Source organism: Fusarium vanettenii, assembly GCF_000151355.1.
Source record: "Fusarium vanettenii 77-13-4 unplaced genomic scaffold NECHAsca_151_unmapped, whole genome shotgun sequence".
Lineage (NCBI taxonomy): Eukaryota > Fungi > Ascomycota > Sordariomycetes > Hypocreales > Nectriaceae > Fusarium > Fusarium vanettenii.
Window position 1 is genome coordinate 1 of NW_003315739.1, and position 16,255 is coordinate 16,255.

General features: G+C 46.8%; 5 protein-coding genes across 5 annotated transcripts; 2 read left to right on the plus strand and 3 right to left on the minus strand.

The window, feature by feature from the left end:
• Positions 1-2,561: 2,561 nt before the first annotated feature.
• On the minus strand, positions 2,562-2,825 carry NECHADRAFT_19921 (uncharacterized protein; the record flags this gene model as incomplete). Its single annotated transcript, XM_003039156.1, has 1 exon — positions 2,562-2,825. A coding segment is annotated over one exon (264 nt), but the record flags the coding sequence as incomplete, so codon positions are not given.
• Positions 2,826-3,897: 1,072 nt separating this feature from the next.
• Positions 3,898-5,298, plus strand: NECHADRAFT_89432 (uncharacterized protein; the record flags this gene model as incomplete). Its single annotated transcript, XM_003039154.1, has 2 exons — positions 3,898-3,981; positions 4,015-5,298. The coding sequence occupies 2 exons, from the start codon at positions 3,898-3,900 to the stop codon at positions 5,296-5,298; spliced, it is 1,368 nt and encodes a 455-aa protein (XP_003039200.1).
• Positions 5,299-6,713: 1,415 nt separating this feature from the next.
• Positions 6,714-9,116, minus strand: NECHADRAFT_89433 (uncharacterized protein; the record flags this gene model as incomplete). The annotated part of the gene is made up of 5 exons (XM_003039157.1): positions 6,714-7,246; positions 7,731-7,811; positions 8,033-8,184; positions 8,370-8,400; positions 8,507-9,116. 5 exons carry the CDS (start codon positions 9,114-9,116, stop codon positions 6,714-6,716), a joined length of 1,407 nt encoding a protein of 468 aa, XP_003039203.1.
• Positions 9,117-11,615: 2,499 nt separating this feature from the next.
• On the plus strand, positions 11,616-12,989 carry NECHADRAFT_89434 (uncharacterized protein; the record flags this gene model as incomplete). The annotated part of the gene is made up of 1 exon (XM_003039155.1): positions 11,616-12,989. The coding sequence occupies one exon, from the start codon at positions 11,616-11,618 to the stop codon at positions 12,987-12,989; it is 1,374 nt and encodes a 457-aa protein (XP_003039201.1).
• Positions 12,990-14,195: 1,206 nt separating this feature from the next.
• NECHADRAFT_89435 (uncharacterized protein) lies at positions 14,196-15,899 on the minus strand (the record flags this gene model as incomplete). Its single annotated transcript, XM_003039158.1, has 4 exons — positions 14,196-14,491; positions 14,914-15,106; positions 15,239-15,437; positions 15,700-15,899. The coding sequence occupies 4 exons, from the start codon at positions 15,897-15,899 to the stop codon at positions 14,196-14,198; spliced, it is 888 nt and encodes a 295-aa protein (XP_003039204.1).
• Positions 15,900-16,255: the final 356 nt, after the last annotated feature.

Consider the following 16,255-nt stretch of genomic DNA (forward strand, 5'->3'; position numbering starts at 1 on the left):
GTTATTAAAAAATAATAAAATAAATAATATATAATTTATTCTAAGTTAAGCTATAAAGTTTAGCTATAACTTATCTTTCTTTATTAATTATTCTAAAAGTTTCCTTAATAATTACCTTAAAGTTATTTTAATTAATAAAGATATTAATAGTTTCTTAGTCCTAATTAGACTTATTTTTATTTTCTAAGAAGTCTCTCTAAATAGGTTTAAATTATATCTTAATAATTCTATAAAGAAAAGATATAATAAAAAATACCTTTTTTATATTAATATTAATATATTAAAGAAAAAGCCTAAAATATCCCTTTATTTTAATAAAAAAAGATATAATATTATAGGCTTATTTTATAAATAGTTTAGGTATCGCGGGTTTAATAATTTCTCTTAGATCTTTATTATAATATTACTAGGTAAATACTATAAGTTAATTCTATATTTAACCCTAGAGTTAATTAATTATACCTCTAAGTTATTAGATTTTAGCTATAAATTTAATAATACTTAGTAATATCTTATTATAAGATAATAATCTTTTAGTAAAAAATCTAATAAATAAGGTATTTTATTTATTAAAAGATATATTATTTAATAATAGAGATATTATATAATATAATATAGAAATATATTAAATAAGAAGCTATTAATATATAATATCTAGTATTTTCTAAGGGAATAAACTAGGTATATTAGGTTTATTATTAATAAGGAGTCTTAGTATTATTATATAATAAGGTAATTATATCTTAGTAATAAATTAAGAAAATCTTAAAGGTAATTAAAATCTATTAATAGCTTAAGGGCTAAGTATTTATCTAAGGTATAATAAATATTATATATATATATATAAATATCTTATAGTTACTAAGAGAATATTATAATATAAGAATAAGTCTTATAGTATAAGATTATTCTTTAAAGTATAAGATTACCTCTAATTAGCTAGGATTAGAGGGTATTTTATAGGGAAGTTTTTAGGCACGTGACGGGGACTATGTTAGGCCGTAATAATAGGTTAGTTATATCTCGAATATATTACTATAATACATTTAGGTAGCATACCAATTAAGCTAATAGACCTCTTTTATAAAAGATTAACTAGTTATGGCATAATATGCCTAACTATGCTATACCTCTATTTATAAGGCTTTTTAGGGGTCACGTGACTACGCATATAACCTACCTCCTTATAATTACTTAGGAAATATCTAGATATAGACTATAAAAATACCTATCTCTATTATTTTATATTATTTACTATATATATCTAAGCTTATATATAAAATTAGACTAAGGAATATATCTTATATATATCTTATATTATTATTATAGATATAAGTAAGTAACTATAGAGGATATTAAGATCCTCCTTAAAGTTATTACTCTTTATATCTCTATCTATATTTTCTATAAGATCAATGCTATAGTTATAAAGCATAAACTTAGGAATAGCCTATAGATTAAAGAAGCTTATAAAGGAAAGTAATTTCGCTATAGATAGTTTCTCGCGGCGTATTTATTTAAAGGTAACTTATTATATCGTAACTATAGAGTTAGAGATAGTCTTATCTCATCAAAGATCCCTTGCGTCTCTATTAAGGAGATTACCCTTCTCTTTATTACTCTCCTAGAAGGTATCTAGATATATTTTTATTAATGCGCAGGAGGTATAATAATTAATATATACCGCCGCTTAGGTAATAGCTAGCGAGATATAATCTAGAGCCTAGAGAAAATTAATAGTAATATCCTTATTAAAGTCTTTATTAAGCTTATTCTAGAAAAGGTAAAGGCCTTAGGTATTATCTATAATTAAGATCTAATAGATAGCCTTCTAGCTACTTATTAGCTTTTTAGTAGTATTTATACTATATAATATAATAAGGATAATTCTATTATAGTATTTTAATAGGTATACTATAAGTAGCTATTAATCGCTTTTTATAATAATATTCTTATCTATTAGTTAATTTATTGCCTTATTCTTATTAGCCTTAATACTAGGATAAAAGAGGTTAATATTATTAATATTATTTAAGATTATTAACTATAAGCTAGCTTCCTTAGTTTATAGCTAGTTATAGATGAGCCTAAGTATATTAATACTAGGATTATTTCGCATAGGTAATTTTAGCCTTTATATAATAGATTAATAGACCTCTTTAAATCTCGGCTTTAAACTCGCATAAACCTAGAAGATACTAATTTGCGGTGATTTATCGTGGATATGATATGCGAATTAGATAGTAACCTATGATTTACTTTAGTCGGTTAGCATAAAGGCGGTCCTTAAAGGGCATTTATGCGGTGCCCCGTACCTAAACCTGCCTATGCCCACGAGGGCTATGTGACCGGCCGAGCCTATGTATTGCTCCCTTAGCTATGTAAGAATATCCGGCCGATCGACGAAGTCGGTCGAACGGGACGCTAAAGCAAGGTTTGCGAGCAATTGATCTATCTCTGCGGAGAAGACTATGCGAAACGGCGGCCATAGCATCGAAGATCTGCATTAGCGCACAGACGAGGATTACTTGCGAGACAATATCGACAACCGCTTCATCTTCCGTAAAAATACGGGGCAGTTGCCGACGACGTCGAGCGGCTGAAGAAGATGCGTAGAATGGCGTCCGGCCGTCGTTATCCTTGGAGTCTGGATCAACGCCGTCCTTCGCAAGCAGCAGCTTAACTACCGTCACGTGCCCAATCTCTACGGCCCATGAAAGCGGACTCTGACGGTCTTTGTCCTTGGAGTCCGCATCCTGCGCGAGTAGTAGTTGAACCACCGCCTCGTGCCCATTTCCAGCAGCCCATGACAGCGGAGTTCGTCCAGTCTTCTCGTGTCTGCCTGAAGTATTGAAGATTTGAGTCACTGCGGGGACCCGCAAAGCCCGGTCGGCTCGGCTCGGAGGCATCCATTCTTGGTATAGCTTCGATTAACAGCCGTTGACGTGGATACTTGCTCGGAAAGTTTGCCCAATTCCTTGCGAATGAAACTCAAACTTGGACGGGCTTGCCAGCTAGAAAGTGAGGTTAGACTTAACGAATGTTTGGGTTCTATGGCCAGAAGGCATAACGTGATAAAGTGAATAACTTTTCTTGAACAATTTTCCGCATCAGCCGTCTCAGCAACTTGAGGAAGGCGTGAACGTTGATGTTGATGATGAATACAACAATACCCATCTCCGTCAAAGACGGAACTAGAGTTTGTCCATGTGAGTTTATTCACGTTTTTATCGGGTTCCATCGCTTTGATCTTACTTTCAAGCACAGACTTTAAGCTTTCTAATTGGGATGCATGCTTGTGATCGAAGGATATTATCCATAGGGATATGCCGTCTTCAATTTCTACCGGAAATTTCATGTTAGTCTCCCAGTTTGATGCGCCAAGTGGTGCTTTGCTTTCAGAAGCAAAGTGGTGGGACGTTTGAAGTGGACGTTTGAAGTGAACGTTAAAATTATAGTGCGATGGAAGCAACAAGCACTCCAACTTCACACTTACGTCTCTCTTGCATGTGATCATAGGTTGAATATCAACTTTGACCATAGACTGACTTTGCGATCTGAGGGCCCAGGCTGGCATTATTGCGACCTGATTCTTGATTCTGCACATTGGATATCGTATAATTCGATTTTGTACATCACTATGACGTGTAGTTTTCTTTGTTTGTGGATGAAATCGCACAGCCCAGAAAACCCTATTGTTGCTTCAGTGTATAGCATGTGACTAAATAGAATAGCGAACTACCATTTTCTATCCTTGTTCGGAGGTATTCGTCCTAACCTTTCCCTTGGTCTTAAATTCCCGTCCTATTCTCACTATTTTGAATTCTAGAAAAATTCGCTTTTCGTCTTCATATAACCAGAATTGAAACAGGATCTTGGTTGAAGTAAGTTGCAGCTATGGCCGTCCTTGCCAACTGGAATGATGAGATCCGGTTTGGAGTAGCCGATGACCTCTTCAGGAGGCCGGCTCATGTTGCGGAGGTTCAGGGCATCGTCAGACAAGCCTTTGAATAGAAACAACGAGTGACCGTCGTCGGTGCCATGCATTCGACCACTGAATGCATAGTGGGCACCGGCATCGTCATCTCGATGGAGAAAATGGCTCGCGTCGTGTCCGTCGATATGGAAGAGCTGACTATCACCGTCGAAGGAGGCATGACCCTGCGACAGCTGTGTGCGTACTTGCAAGTGCTCGGCCTCCAGCCTCCTGTCGTCCTGGAATTTGGCAATTTCCAGATTGGCGCCATCAGCGGCACGCACGCCAACGACACCGCCATGAGACGCTCTGCGCAGTTCTCGTCGTTTGTTCTCGGCGTGAAGCTGGTCACGCCAGCCGGCAAGATCATGGAAATCTCAGAATCGCAGAATGCGGAATACCTGCCTGCCATTCGCTCCCATTTTGGCATGCTCGGCGTCGTCTGCGAGGTCACCGTGCGTGTCTTCAAGACCCAGCCGCTGCAGGTCAGTTTCCAGGTCGAGCGAATTGACAAGTTCATGGACAACTTTGCAGCGGAACTGCAGGCTCTAAACGGAGCCAACGACCAGGTGTTCGGGATGCTGTTTCCGACCACCAGGAAGCTGCTCTGGCAGTGTCGCAATTTCTTGGATCCGGCGATACCAAGGCCGGATTCCCCAACGGCCTGGCTCGATCCGATTGAAAGCAAGAGCATCGATCTATTCGCGGGTCTGTTTCTGCCCCTGGTGCAGGCCGTGACGGCGCTACGCCCCGCAACCGCCCTGAGCAAATCGATTATCAATGCGATGGTCGACTGGCCGCTGCATATCATCCGCCACAGTCGCTATATTGTCGATCCATGCGATCGTGGCGTCATCTACGCTAAAGACGATCCGAACTTTGACTTCTATGACTGGGCGTTTCCCGAGGAGAAATGGTGCGATATGGTTCGGGAGTTTTTGCATCTGAGCGACCGCTTTAAGCAGCAGTACGACTTCATCTTGCCGTTGCCCGCAGTGGTCTACTTTATCAAGCAGGACCAGGAGTCCCTGCTATCGCGATCCCGGAGTGCCAACATGATGACGGTTGACCCTTTGTACCCTGACCCTAGGGATCCCACGTGGAGGGAGTTTCGCCTAGCCTTCAATGAGGTTGCCAAGCGCCACGGCGGCATCCCTCATATCAACAAGACTCGTGACGGGGCGATCAGCAATTTTGCCCCGGCCCACGATGCCCACGATCCGGGGAGCATCCAGCAGTTTCTTCAGATACGCCAGCAGCTCGACCCTGGTGGCATGTTCCTCAACGACTTCTTCACGACCATCTTCGCAAGATTTCTCTGAAACGCGCTGGCCAACGGGAAAGGGGAGGGCAAGGGTGTGTTTGGAGTGAGGGCCTCGCAGATCGATTGCCGACTACACGAGCCAGATTGTTCACTTGGGCACGCAGCATTGTACTGGCTTTCTGTATCTCTCCTTTGTATCTATGTTCTGCTTTTCTACAATCATTCTGAAGTACCGTGAACGTATCGCTAGCCGAAGATTGTCTGTCTGAGCTCTCTGATCGAAGCCTCGTAGTTTCCAGCATATCCTATATGGTTATTACTATTACTACTCTTCCATTATCTTCGTTGTCTGTCCCCTGTCTGTCGTTTATCCCTTGTAGAACCCCTGCCATGCCTTATTCCCGTGTTATTTTTAAATAGAATAGCTTATAAATTTATTTTACGCGTCGGGATATGCTAGGACGCGCTCCTACTCCTTCCAGGAGGCAACTAGGAAACAAGTCTTCAGACCCGCAATTAGGGTTCATGATCTTCTATCCTTTCTGTGGATAGTTAGATGCCTAGAGAATATGGGAAAGCAGTCTTATTGTTATTAAATTTATGTGCTGTTGCAGTTTCCGTTAAACCCGCCGATCTCAACGGCCATCAGAGCCGGTTAAGCGTGACGCCTTCCCCTTCTGGATTAGTACAACTAGGCGCGTTTTTGGCCCAAGCGCTGGGCTTTCCTAATCAGTTTAGCACATGTTTAAATTCTACACCCTCAAGTGCAAGAGTACCCGTTGGTCTAGGTGGGATCCGTCAGACCCAGAGGCTAAATGCCTCTTAGCTGGCCCCAAAATCGTGGGACCCCCCTAAAATTCTGGGAGAGTCATTTTAGCTATGTTTGATCAATTTTGCTATAAAAACAGCGTACTTAGATGGGTCGATTGGCAACGCGTTTGCAGGGACGATTATTATTACTCTGGGACTGTTTTCCCCCTATTTCCTGCTCACTATTGCGAGGCGTGACTTATGAGAGAAGTTAGTTCGAAATAAGGTTAGTAGAGGGCGGCCAAAACATGGGCACCTAGGTGCCCAAATTATGTCAGCCATTGTCACTCCGATTGGCCCACCCACCACGCCAGCGCGTTCGACGCGACCTGCGCTCTGCAACACAGCAATATTGCCAACGGAAATGGACCGAAGCCACCGGATCACGTTCCCAGACGATGCTCTCCCACCTGAAGACATTTACGAATCCCGTGAGTCTCTATTGGCAGCCATTAATTCTTGGGCGAGGCCTCGGGGCTATGCATTCACGACAGGGAAACCTTTGAAGACATCAAGTGGCCGAATAAAAGTCATATTCGCCTCTGATCGAAATAAACCCCGACCAATCACATGAGCGATTCAATAGCCACACTTGCACTGACATTACACTTCACCAGGACGAACCCATTGACCACGACTTCTCTCTTCTCTTCACTCAAGCAATCATTCGAATGCTCGCTGATCCATGGTATCTCTCGCCCTGTCTTTCATCAAATCCTCAATGACCATGGCAGCTACGAGACCCCGATGACGGCTGAAGCGCCGTTTACGACCCTCTGGCAGGGCCACGAGTTCTGACAGCGCGTCAGGGACCTGGCTAAGCTGGTAAAGGAGTGACTGGAAGAGGCCTAACGGCGTCCTTTGGAGTTCCGTACCGCGACCGTGGAAGAAGAATTTGAGAATCAAGGCTCCCTCTCCGCTTTTGAGTCTTGGCGTGACATCGTTCAGAACGTTCCACAGCAACGTCGACTTCCCGGAGCCGGGCTTCCCTTTGATCCAAAGCAAGCCTCGATCACAAGAGGCCCAGCTCGTGTACGTTTTGTGTCGAAGTAGCCACTCGCATGTTCCCGTCGCGGCAGTCTCGATATCGTTGAACCGACTGTCTATTTCTGGAAAAGCCAGTGATCTTAAGCATTCTCGAAATGGATCGAAGTGTTCCTTTGTGCCTGAACGATATTGTGAGAGTAGAGGAAGACCTATAAGGGAAACTTATTGAGAGTCTGGGAAGAGAAGCATAAGAATATGGTTTATGAGGCGGCCCGTAATGCTGTTTTAGTATCTAAGAGTAATAGTGCCTTAGATAATATTGAGCGCTGGTTAGTATTTAGTCGATCACTGGTTCGCCCTGACTCTTAAGAATGATAAAGTAAATGGCGAAAGCAGTCGGCTATGTTGCTAGTATAAGACGAGCTTGATTAGTACTTGTCTGAACTGCTAGTGGATAATATCGTATATAAAGTTGATCTGATTGCTTGGTGGAGGGATGTCGGCGTTGTGTGGTTTCCTTGATTGTCTTATATGGCTGTTGACTTTCATACTATCGCGTTATCTTCTGCCGAAACGGAGAGAGATTTTGGTAGTTGCGGGAGGATGGTGATACTACTTAGGTGCCGCCTGTGACGCCATAGCTATGGCTTAGTGCCTTTGTTTGTGGAGTAAGGCTGGGATTTATTAACTAACTCTTCCCTTGGGTGTCCTTGAAGGGGATAATTGGAGGTAGGTTCTTCAACTGGCGAGCAGGATCAGCATAGATAGAGATACCTAGTGAGAACTATGAGTGATCGATCGATCAAAAATTTGAACCGAACCGATCGATATCGATCGATTGATTTTGAAGCTTGCTGTGAACGCCACGACTAGCGTCAGGCAGCAGGCTGATGCTTATGATATCGGGAGATTGAACATAGGTTTAAGAGACCGACCTTCGTCGGTCCCTTAGATAGAGGAAAGCAGCTCAATTCAATTATCTCTTCTGACCACACCTGTTTTCACCCCTCGATCCACCCTCTTCCGAGAGGAGGAGGAGGAGGAGGAGGAGTAGTAGTAGTAGTAGTCCTTTCCGTTTCCGTTTTCAATGCTGCCCTGGCAAATGGCAAGCTGGCAATTTCCATAGCCAACCTCGTTCCTCAAGGCTCTATGCGCAAGCCGCGACCGGCTTGTGTTACGACCCAAGATGGGAACGGTATGAAGACGGAACATCACACATTCCGTGCCGACCAATAAGGTTGTCCGCCATATGCAAGCTTAATTCATTAACCGAAAATGCTAAAATCTAACCAGATTCAGCTGGATACCTAGTCAACAGGGCACATAACCTACAGAAGCTTCAGCGCAAAGAAGAATACCAAAGCTATAGCGGATAGTATTACAACAAAGAGAACTATAGCAGAGGCGTAAAAATTAGTAAAAGATCCGATACCATTATAGAGAGGCTCCTATAAATAATCTATACTTACTAAGCGGATCAATGACCGTTTGGGCAATAAGGTGCGAAAGGTCTCTAATAGGAACCCTTCTTAATATGTCGATCATTGTGTGGTAAATCGTATTGACAAAGGTACTGGCGATTTCCTGAGAAATGGTTCTTACGAAGTCGAGGATCTTCTGCCTAATATTCCGTGGGACTTGGATAGGCAGCCCAGCCAACCTTCGACAGATTCCGGTAGCAGCACTAGCGGTTCTAGTCATGACATGGGCTGTAAGGCCGGCGCTTTCCTGTATGGCCGTCGCTGGGAGGTTAGTAACCATTCGGATGGTGTCGGCGGCCCCACCACCACCGTTTCTCACAACCGCGGCGGCAGAACCAACGGGTTGCTCTATGAACTGTCTGGGGAGTCCAACAATTTGTCCAATTTCAGCGCCGACAGCAGCTATTACCGTCATACTGCCGGCTGCAAAATCAGTAGTTTCCTGTATGGCCGTCGCGGGCAGCTCCCCGGTTCCTCGAATGACCTCGGCGGTCATGCGACCGCCGTCTCTGACAACGTTGGCGGAGAATTTGGCGACTTCATCAAAGACCCCAGTGGTAAGGTTGACAACATCTTGGAAAGCCTGCAGAGGGTTCATTCCGATAAAGTTGGTGGGCATGCAATGAATATGACTTGTCGAAAAATCGTTGACCGGCGAAGATTTTCTTCGGGTCCCTCACTAGAAGAAAGAGAAGCCGGGTCAAGGGCTGCTTGTGTTGCATTCACTCCAAACTTAAAGAGATATGAAAGATTTCCACCAATACTCAGGATGGGGATATTCTCCTCGGGTGCTGATATACGGTAGTCGTTCCCGTCGTCTGACAAATGCTTTGCGATGGTTTGTCAAACTGAATGCGAAGGAATTGATGAGATAGCAGCTCTTGATTCCTAGCTATTCTGACTAGAAAAGGAATGACTTTATATACATAACATGACAGCTAGGAAATTGAAGGGACGGAAAGGAAACGTGCCCTTTGAAGCAGGCGGCGGCCTAGCAGGAAGGTTCGACTTCCTCGGCTGCCTCGGCTGCCTGGAAGGGTTTGTTGAGTGACTCCTCGTGTCATGGCTTTGTCTGGTCTTTATGCTTTCATGGATTTGCAACCTAAATGCTGGTGCGCTGGGTGGGTGAGGAGAGTTCCATCATCAATCATAACAGAGTTCTAGTTTGAAGCCAAGATCAACGTTGCACCCACGCCTGCGTTGTGTGTCATTGATGGCACGGGGGGCAACATACCAGAAGCTAATCGAACTGCTAGACTAACTCCCATCATTTCTCTGGCTGGTTCTCCACCCTAGCGGGAATGTATGTCTGCTGGACGATGCCGTCTACGGGTCAGGGTAGATTTGTTGAGATGCGGGTGATGTTCAATGAAGCAGAGTCTATGACTAGTATGAGACGTTTTTGTGGCTTATAATAGGCATTCTTTGCGAACGTATGTACACTGATGCAACCGAGGAGTTGTATATCTTGGTCTGACGGTAAGACAATAGCCTCACGGTTGCATGCGTGTTCAAGTACCGGAACATACGGCATAAGTGGAACTTCCCACCCCTAGGCCATCACATGTCAGCACATCTACTTGTAGCGCAGTACACCCCACCAATTGACTAGCCGCAATCTGCGGCTAGAACCTTGAAAGTCTGAACAGCAGTTCGAGCTCGGTGTTCAAAGGCAATCCAATTGAACCTGCAGCCTCCAAGGCTGTCATTACAGACGTTGACGTGACGACCAGACTAAAAATTAAGAAGACTTGTTGTGATGGGTGATATAGAACCAAGACAAGGCATGTCAGCCCACCTCACGTTTACTGTGCCACCACCAGCTGGCGTAAGCCATGTGTCGCACTGAGCGTGCTAAAAGGATCAAGGGTCAGATAAATGATAATGAGTAGCAGCAGTGCGTTGATTGATTGATGTCTAAAGTGTGAGGTACTCCCACGAGACATAGTGCATAATAGACGGGAAGTAATGGCTACATTTCAAGCGCTCAGGCGGCATTCTCCGAACTTATGTGGTAATTGCCAACGAAGCCGGGTCGGCCGTAGATGTTCATTCTTGATTCCTTTAGCTCAGAAAGCAATGTGTCTATTTTTATGGCAACGTCACCTTCACCTGGACTCCTTCGATCAGCTGATTTGGTTTGCTATCTTGAAGCTTCACTACCCTACCATTAGTTATGTTCAGCTCTCCCAGCCGTGGCGTAGATTCACATACTTCAGAACAACTTGCGATAATGCCACCAATCACTTTTTCTATTTAATGACCTGGGTCTAAATGAAAGAAACGTCATTATGAATTAATCTGACAGCCTCTAATACCTTCTCCAGCGCTCCATGTTTTGGCTTCGGTATTACCACCTCGAGACACGTTATTTGGTCGTCATGAAATCGATCTGATCAGTCCCATGAGTTTCAATAACCTTGATTCCAGTTCACGATCCATCCATCCTATTCCTTGTTTACAAGGGCAAAGACTAATCAAGGTTCAATACTAATTAAGATTTCAGGCCGCCAGCTGCCTTGCCGATGTACCATGTAAGCGCCAGAGGGCATGGATCCGTGCGCAGGCAATTGTCATGCCCCAAAAGGCCGGGAGGCAATTTCAGCCCGGGCGTAAACTCCATCCATCCATCCATTCAATTTCAAATGCAACTACGGAGGACCGTTTCGTAGCCCTTCAGCTCGTCCAGCAAAAAGAAGAGACAGCCATATCAAAAACTTTGTCCTACGCCAAGAAAACGCCACATCAGGTCATCCCTGTTGGTCACAAGGGCACAAACAGTGCTGTACAGCACCGCTAATTTGCTTTCGATGCTCGCAGCTACAGTAGAGAGCACATCCACTACGAGCTCTCGATAGGTACTGCTTAATCGGTGCTTCTAGCGGGAGCTGCTCTAGAGCCTAGCCCAAAGTAAGTATCTTTTAGTCAGGCTGATACTGATGCTCGTCGATACGTCTTGACTGAGGACAGAATTTTTGATATGATCCTCAGTATAAGAAGCGCGGACTTTCTCCCTTATCTGCTTAGTCTAGCTTCGTGTTTCTTACACCGGCATTTTCTTTCTGCTACATCTTATCTTTACAAGACCTGGATCGGAATGGCAACGACAAGAAGAGTTATCGTCTTGTGCGACGGTACCTGGTGCGGTCGAGAAACGAACACCAAGAGCAACATCAATATCCTTGCGCAAATGGTTGGAATCAATTTGGCCGCGAATCCTGCTGTCTATAACTCACCAACTCGCGACGTTCGTGCTAGATATTTCGACGGGGTCGGTTTGGGTGGTGATTTCATGAACTATCTCTGGAACGGCGCTTTTGCGACCCAGGCGAAAAAGGAGTGTACCGAGGTTTACGACTTCATCGTACAGAACTTCACTTGGAATGTGAATGTGCACACGGAGGTGTGGATGTTCGGGATTAGTAGGGGTGCCTACATCGTCAGGTCGGTCGGCGGCATGATCAATAACTGCGGAATCATCCAAAACAGGGGAAACGCGGTGTTGATCAAGCAGGTCTATGACATCTATCGGAGCCCGCATGCCGTTCATCACCCTTCATCACCCGAGATGGACCAGTTCAGAACAAATGTCAGCTTTGCGGTGCGGTCGCCAATCAAATTCATGGGCATATTCGACACTGTTGGAAGTCGCGGCGTGCCGAGGCTAAACTATCACACCGGGTCTGGATTCGAGTGGCCCGAGTTCCATGACAACTTGGTATCGACCGCTGTGGAGAAGGTCTACCATGCCTTGGCAATGCATGACCGTTTTTGGGCATTTCAACCATGCCTAGCGTCGAGGAACCCGAGCCATGCCGACAATCCAGATCTTGCTGACCTCGAGATACACCAAACATGGTTCCCGGGCTGTCATTACGACCTTGCTAGACAGGAATTCCAGTTCCTCCGAGAAGGAGGCTCGATGCTGGAAAATGCCTTGTTCCCTATACTCAACATAATCAGTAACACGGTCTACCCCAACGAGAAGCTCGCAGATCTGGTCCTGTTGTGGATGCTTCAAGGCACACAAGCAGAAGGAGGGGGAACTATTGTCCGTCAGGACACGGCAGGCAACCCTTCCAGCATCGCGGCAGAAATAAACAACATCCAGGCGCTCATCACGACGAAGAGCAACGGCACTGGCGACGTATACTCCAACATCCTCAGCTACCTTCCTGGGGGGAGGCTCTTCTCCGCTCCGCTAGCCTGGTGGAAGAACCTTAACAAGACCGCATACGCTATCCTGTTTGAACCACTGGACAGGTCGATACCCGAACCGGGTATCGGTAATGGGAATATCTCCCATGTGTGGAATGAGGTCTATCACTATAGGAATGCCGACAATAACATTGGAGGGAATATCATTGAGGCAATTGCTGATGTCCGACCGCCGCGATATCCGTCGCGGACTTACCAGAAATATCTCACGTACATGGCGGCGGTTGGACGGCCACCGGTTGGACCACCCTAGAGAACGGCGACTGTACAGAGCTGCCGGTCTTTGGCAGATGCCCTCATTCAGCAAAGTCAAATGTATGACGAGAGTATGGGGAGTCGCGAGTCAAACGCGCGTGGCGGACGCGCTTTGGAGGGGTTTCTGTCTGGATATGCACTTGAGTATTCCGGCTAGTAGTATCGGGCCACCCTTACCACTCCTTGGGTAGTCGCCTCGCGTAGCAATTCACCTTCCTAATCAAGTTCCAAGTATTGCCATGAATCTTAATAACGAGCGGTGCATGTGAGTCTCTCTCTGGATGGGCTTTCCAATATGGTGTTTGCCTGCAGAAGATATTCGCATTCTCATCCGAGTTCCAGAAGAGCACCAGGGATGAGCAAATCTCTCACCAACTACGCCCTGCGCGAGGCTACCTGGAAGACGCTGGGTCTGTCACTTAGGTATCGACATCCCGGATATCCACCCTACAGCGTCGGGCTTCGCCATACGGCCTCGAAACAAAATGATCCGACAAAGGATCTTAGCCAAGGAGCAGGAACTAGGACACTGTCTCAAGGCCACTAAGGTTGAACTACCGACAAAATGGTTCAACTACGACGTGCCGAACTGCCCGACCAAACTAGCCAACATGCTAGGCGAACTGGTCGACATCAGCGAGGTCATCCAGGGCGACGTGATCGCCCAAACAGGCCTTTGACCAAGGCCAATGGAAGGAGGCGGAAGAGCTAGAGGTGGGAGTGAAGGAGACGAGGAAGAGAGAGAGAGAGAGAGAGAGAGATGTATTTTACGCCGGAGGGAGAGCGAAGCTCTCCAGGCCTCCCGAGGGGCATGCGGCGTGCAGGAGACTATCTGTGGCACTATGTACATACATGCAAAGTGGCCTACCCAGAATATCCTGCAAATCGAGCCCAGTGGCAGTTATGGGGTCAGTTGTACCGCGCCCGTTGGCTCCGCCGGTTGAGCTTGTGTTCGGTTGTGTGATTCGTAGTCACGGCTTGCATTGTCTGCAGGTAAGTCTGCAGGCATCTATTGAGCGTGTCCTGTTTGGCAGGGAGGTTTGGGGGTTGAGTGACTCTAAGCCATGCTCCTCCGAGCTTCGGAGATGTCGCTAAGTGGTGAGTATATAGGGAGGTAAACGGGGTAAGTATAAGAAAGAGATAGGGGGTGTAGGGAATGTTTAGTCAGAGGCAAGAGGCTAGACAGGGCAGAAGTCGATCTTGGCTAGCTGATACACAGAGCCTTCGTCCAATGCCTAATGTTAACGGTGGCGCTTCCTTGCCTCGGTGCTGAGCTACTGGTGTAATCACACTGTGCTTGCCCACGAACTGGGGAGCCACCAGACACTCCGGCTACCCTGCGACAGTTCGCGTGTGGCTGCGGGTTTGGCTGGGACTGGGCCTGTGCTTGTCCAGTTCTTGTCGGGACGGCCCGTCCGTTCGTCGGATCGGATTCCGGCTGGCCAGGGCGGGCCTTGGGGTCCACAAGGAACGTAGTCGTGAGGTAGGTCGAGAAATATTCTATAATCTCTTTGGCAGTTTCTTTCAGGTCGCGTTAGCAGCTGGCGACAATATTATCGAGCGAGCGAGCCAACAGGGTCAGAACTTTGCGTTTCGCGTCCTATCGTCGTTGAACCTCGTTCAAGATGGAATCGAGGGCTGCGGTAGCGGGGCTGTCGGGGCGGGAGTGGATCGAAGATCCTAGTCCCGTGGGGTAATTAATTTGCGATATCTGCTGCGACCTTCTCGCCTCCTGCAGAGCTGGCTTTACAATCGGCTCAGTCTACACGTTTCGCTTTCTCTTCGAGGGCTGTGATGGGGTCGGCGTCTCGATTGTGGTGGGAGGGCCGCTATCAATTAACACCTGGTAGGCGGCGTTTATCCGATGCGGCGTTGCTGCGCCAGGGTGCCGTCTTTAAGCTCTAGTTAATTGAGAGGCTTACGAGCTCGCTCTGCCCGTGGCCTTTTTGAGTGTTCCACAGCCTCGACGAATCGCTTGATCGCGGCCCTGCTCAAGACTGCCGACACAAGGCTAGGTACGTCTGCCTCATCCTCGTTCGCTTTTTCGAGAGCGTGTTGCCGGTTCGGCCCTTGCGTCTGCTCGTCGACCCCGTCGTTCGTAGTCGTTCTCCATTTCTTTGTGTTGGCGGTATGCCAGTGTGCTTTCCTCCTCTATCCCGGACTATCGTCCGGGTCGTTGTCAACCATTCTGACGTGAAACCCTTCTTTCCCGCGTCGATGCCTAAGGCCGAATTCGTTATCACGGACCTCGACAGGCTTCTCAACGGAATCGGTGGCGCTCCCCCCATTGGTCCCCCCATTGGCGTTCTCCTCGTGGTCCTCAGGGGGCTCGGTGGGGAGGGGAGTTCCCGGAGCCGGAGGTGGGGCACGGAGAGGGGGCTTAGTGGGGCATCCGTCTCGGACCTCCGATGTGGATCTCCGTGCCCGGCGGCAAAATCTTGCTCGCCTGAGGGTTTAAATAACCTGGGGATCCAGAACTCTCCTACAGCCCGAGACCGTCTTCCTTAACCGCAGCCATGGGATTCAAAATCACAGAGTGGAAATGTTTTTTCACCCTGCCAGAAGACCAGGCGATCTGTACCCAGGTTCATGTGGTCGGTCCTTCTCACACAGACTACGTCCCTTCTAGTGTGTGGAGATGCAGTTAGAAGAAATCCTCCCCAATTCTGGATCTCCCTATTGCGTAGCACTTCTTTGCCGGTTCATACCTCATGCAGTGACGCACGGGTGGGAGAAGCCTTTCGAGCCTTCGTCTCTCCTTGGCCTGGCCTCGTCGTGACCGCCGAGTAACAGTACCAGTCAGTCCACAGCCCCATCTTGCCCCATACAGCCCGGAGCGACTTCCCAGGAAGTCTATCAAACACCAACTTCCTACGACATCTGTGGCCAACCATCCATAAGCTGTCATGATTGTGACACAGTGCCGGCCTGCCCTGCCTCCACCTCGGCACGCTTCCAACGAGAAGCGGGATCGCTGGGCACAAGACTCAAGAGCTCGGCTCCTGTTCACGAAAGAGGCAGGCGACTAGAAGGCATTGGCTCCCAAGTAAACCTTGGGCTGAAGGCTGGGGTTCGGTGACATCAACTGGCAGCCCAATGGTCGTCCATGGGCGCTCGTGTTCAACCTGTTGCGACCGGGAGAATGTCTCACCGGTATCATTGACCTTGGCCAACGACCTTGAAGTCTGTGATCATTGGGCTAGGATAATGCTCCTGGGCTAATAATCAGGCCGACCGAGTGCAAACTGGACACTGGCCCATATA